At 15.5% G+C, this 2,689-nt stretch overlaps 1 protein-coding gene across 1 annotated transcript; it reads left to right on the plus strand.

The window, feature by feature from the left end:
- Nucleotides 1-238: 238 nt before the first annotated feature.
- On the plus strand, nt 239-2,221 carry PGSY75_0706600 (hypothetical protein; the record flags this gene model as incomplete). Its single annotated transcript, XM_018784935.1, has 1 exon — nt 239-2,221. The coding sequence occupies one exon, from the start codon at nt 239-241 to the stop codon at nt 2,219-2,221; it is 1,983 nt and encodes a 660-aa protein (XP_018642436.1).
- Between the last annotated feature and the right edge of the window lie 468 nt (nt 2,222-2,689).

Raw genomic sequence — 2,689 nt, forward strand, 5'->3', positions numbered from 1 at the left:
TCTGGGCCTTCAATAAACGTATAAAGTTAAAAATACATTCTCTTGTATGTAGAAAAATATACATAAATGATACGATAACATAAAAAAAAACATATACACACATACATATATATATATATATATATATATATATATATATATATTCATACTTCATATACTTCTTTATTTATATATATATGTTCTAATATAATGTTATAAAATAGTATACATGGAAAAAGGAAGAAAAAAAAAAAAAAAAATGAAAATAATCAAAAAAAATGTTAACTACTTTTTTCTCCAAATGACAAAAAGAAAAATAAATGTAGAAAAACAAAAAAATAATGAAACCATTGTAAGCATTTTAATTGATAAACTGATTAAAATAAAACATAAAAATGAATTTTATAAATGTACACCGTATTACCATTTTTTATTTAATAAATATGTTAAATATCTTTCTATAAATGATTGTTTAAAATTATATTATTTACAAAATAAAAATTCTTCTTATATATACAACACCAGATTACTTACACATATATGTAGATATATTAATAATACAACAATTAATATTATATTAAATTTTAAAAATGAACATATTATAGATTATATATATAATTGTAATATATATAAATATAAGTATTTTTTTCAATCAGAATATTATAACTTTATTTATAACATGTTATTATTATGTTCACTTAGGCTTTGTTATCCTAGTGTTCTTGAAGAACTTTTTTGTAAGAACTATAAAGAGGAAGAACAGAAAGTAGAAAAAAATAGAATAGACCAAATAAACAGAACAAACAAAATTAATAAAAGAAACAATATACATGTGAAGTTAAAAAATTTATATATATATTATAACAAATTAAATGATATTGATATATCACAATATATTTTTATGAAAAGATATCATAAATCAGACAATTATAGAGAGAATAATATATTAAATAGAGATAATATCAATATATTTATAAAATTATATAAATGTTTTAGTATAAATCATATATATCCATTTATCTTTTTAAATCAATATTTATATAACCATTATATTGTGTACACCCTAAAAAAACAAACACAAAAATATATACATAATTTAATATCTTCCAATTTAAGATCAAGGTATGATTTTAAACAAATAAATTGCTTGAATTATGATAAAACTGTAGAATATCTAAAAATAGATTACCTTATAGAATTAATGTTTTATTTATCAAAATGTAATTTATATTTTTATTATGAATCTTTTTTATGTACTTATTTTTATATCATCTCTTTATATATCTGTAAATTGAAGAATGATATAAATTTAAAAAATTTTAGGGTACCCAATATTAATAATGGACTTATTGAAAAAAAAAATGAAAATCAATATATCCTACATAATAATAATAATAATAATAAGGATAAGTTCTATTATATAAATATAAATATTGATAATATGATTACTAGTTTTATAAATTATCTCTCATCATCGTATACTTACAGAAATATTAAAAGAAATAATAATACAACTCCATCTGTTATTTTATGTATATATCTTTGTTTAGGTTTGTTTTCTTTATTTCCATATATACATAATTTATTCTTTAATTTAAATGTTACATATAATAATTACACAAAGGAGAGTTTATCAAAGAACCAAGGATTTATTCTTATAAATACAATAGAAGACTTATATTTGAAAAAGGCATCTTTTATAAAAAAGTGCTTACTTCTTATATATATTATAAATACAATTATAATTCCTGATATACAAAAAAATGTTCTTATATTTAATGATAAAAAATATCAAAGTGTTTTAAATGAATATATAAAACATCACAAAATTAATATAAAAGAAAAAAGAATGGAAACACAAAATTGTAATGCTATAAATAATATATATAATATATATAAAAATTCGGATCATCCAAAAAAATATGAGCACGAACATTTATCATATTATTTAATAAATAAAAATATTAAATTATTCATATATTTATTATGTTCAAAAAATAATAATATTTTTAATTTCATAAATTTCTCATATCTCAAATTACTATGCAATCAAATGAATTACTATATAGATAATTGTTTTATTAAAAATAACAAAAGGTCTGAAATTGAAAAAGATATATTTTACTATTTAAATGAATATATAACAAATCGGTATCCCACCTATATATGTTCAAATATTATTAATGAACACATTCCTATATTTTTTACAATAGACATAATAATATATAAAAGGAAAACATAGTATGATTATATTTCTATAATTTTTGATATGAAAAAAAAAAAAAAAAAAAAAAAAAAAAAAAGCTTTAATTCTAGGTTGCCATTGAGAAATATATACAGATGTGTATATGTTATGTTATTATATTTTTATTTATTTTTTCTATATATATTATTTTTTTTTTTATGAGTTCATTTATGCTCGAAATATGAAAAAAAAAAAAAAAATCAAAGTTAGACAAATAAAATTCTGGTTTTTTTTTTTTTTTTTTTTTTTTTTTTTTTTTTTTTTTTTTTTTTTTATTTTTTTTTTTTTTTTTTTTTTTTTTTTTTTTTTTTTAAAATAAAATATTTTTTTTTTTAAAATTATTTTTTTTTTATTTTTTTTTTTTTTTTTTTTTTTTATATTTTTTTTTTATTTTTATATTTAAAAAAATATTTTTTTTTATTTTTTTTTTTTTTTTTTTTTTTTTTTTTTTTTTTTTTTTTTTTT

Source organism: Plasmodium gaboni, chromosome 7 (assembly GCF_001602025.1).
Source record: "Plasmodium gaboni strain SY75 chromosome 7, whole genome shotgun sequence".
NCBI classification, from domain to species: Eukaryota; Apicomplexa; class Aconoidasida; order Haemosporida; family Plasmodiidae; genus Plasmodium; species Plasmodium gaboni.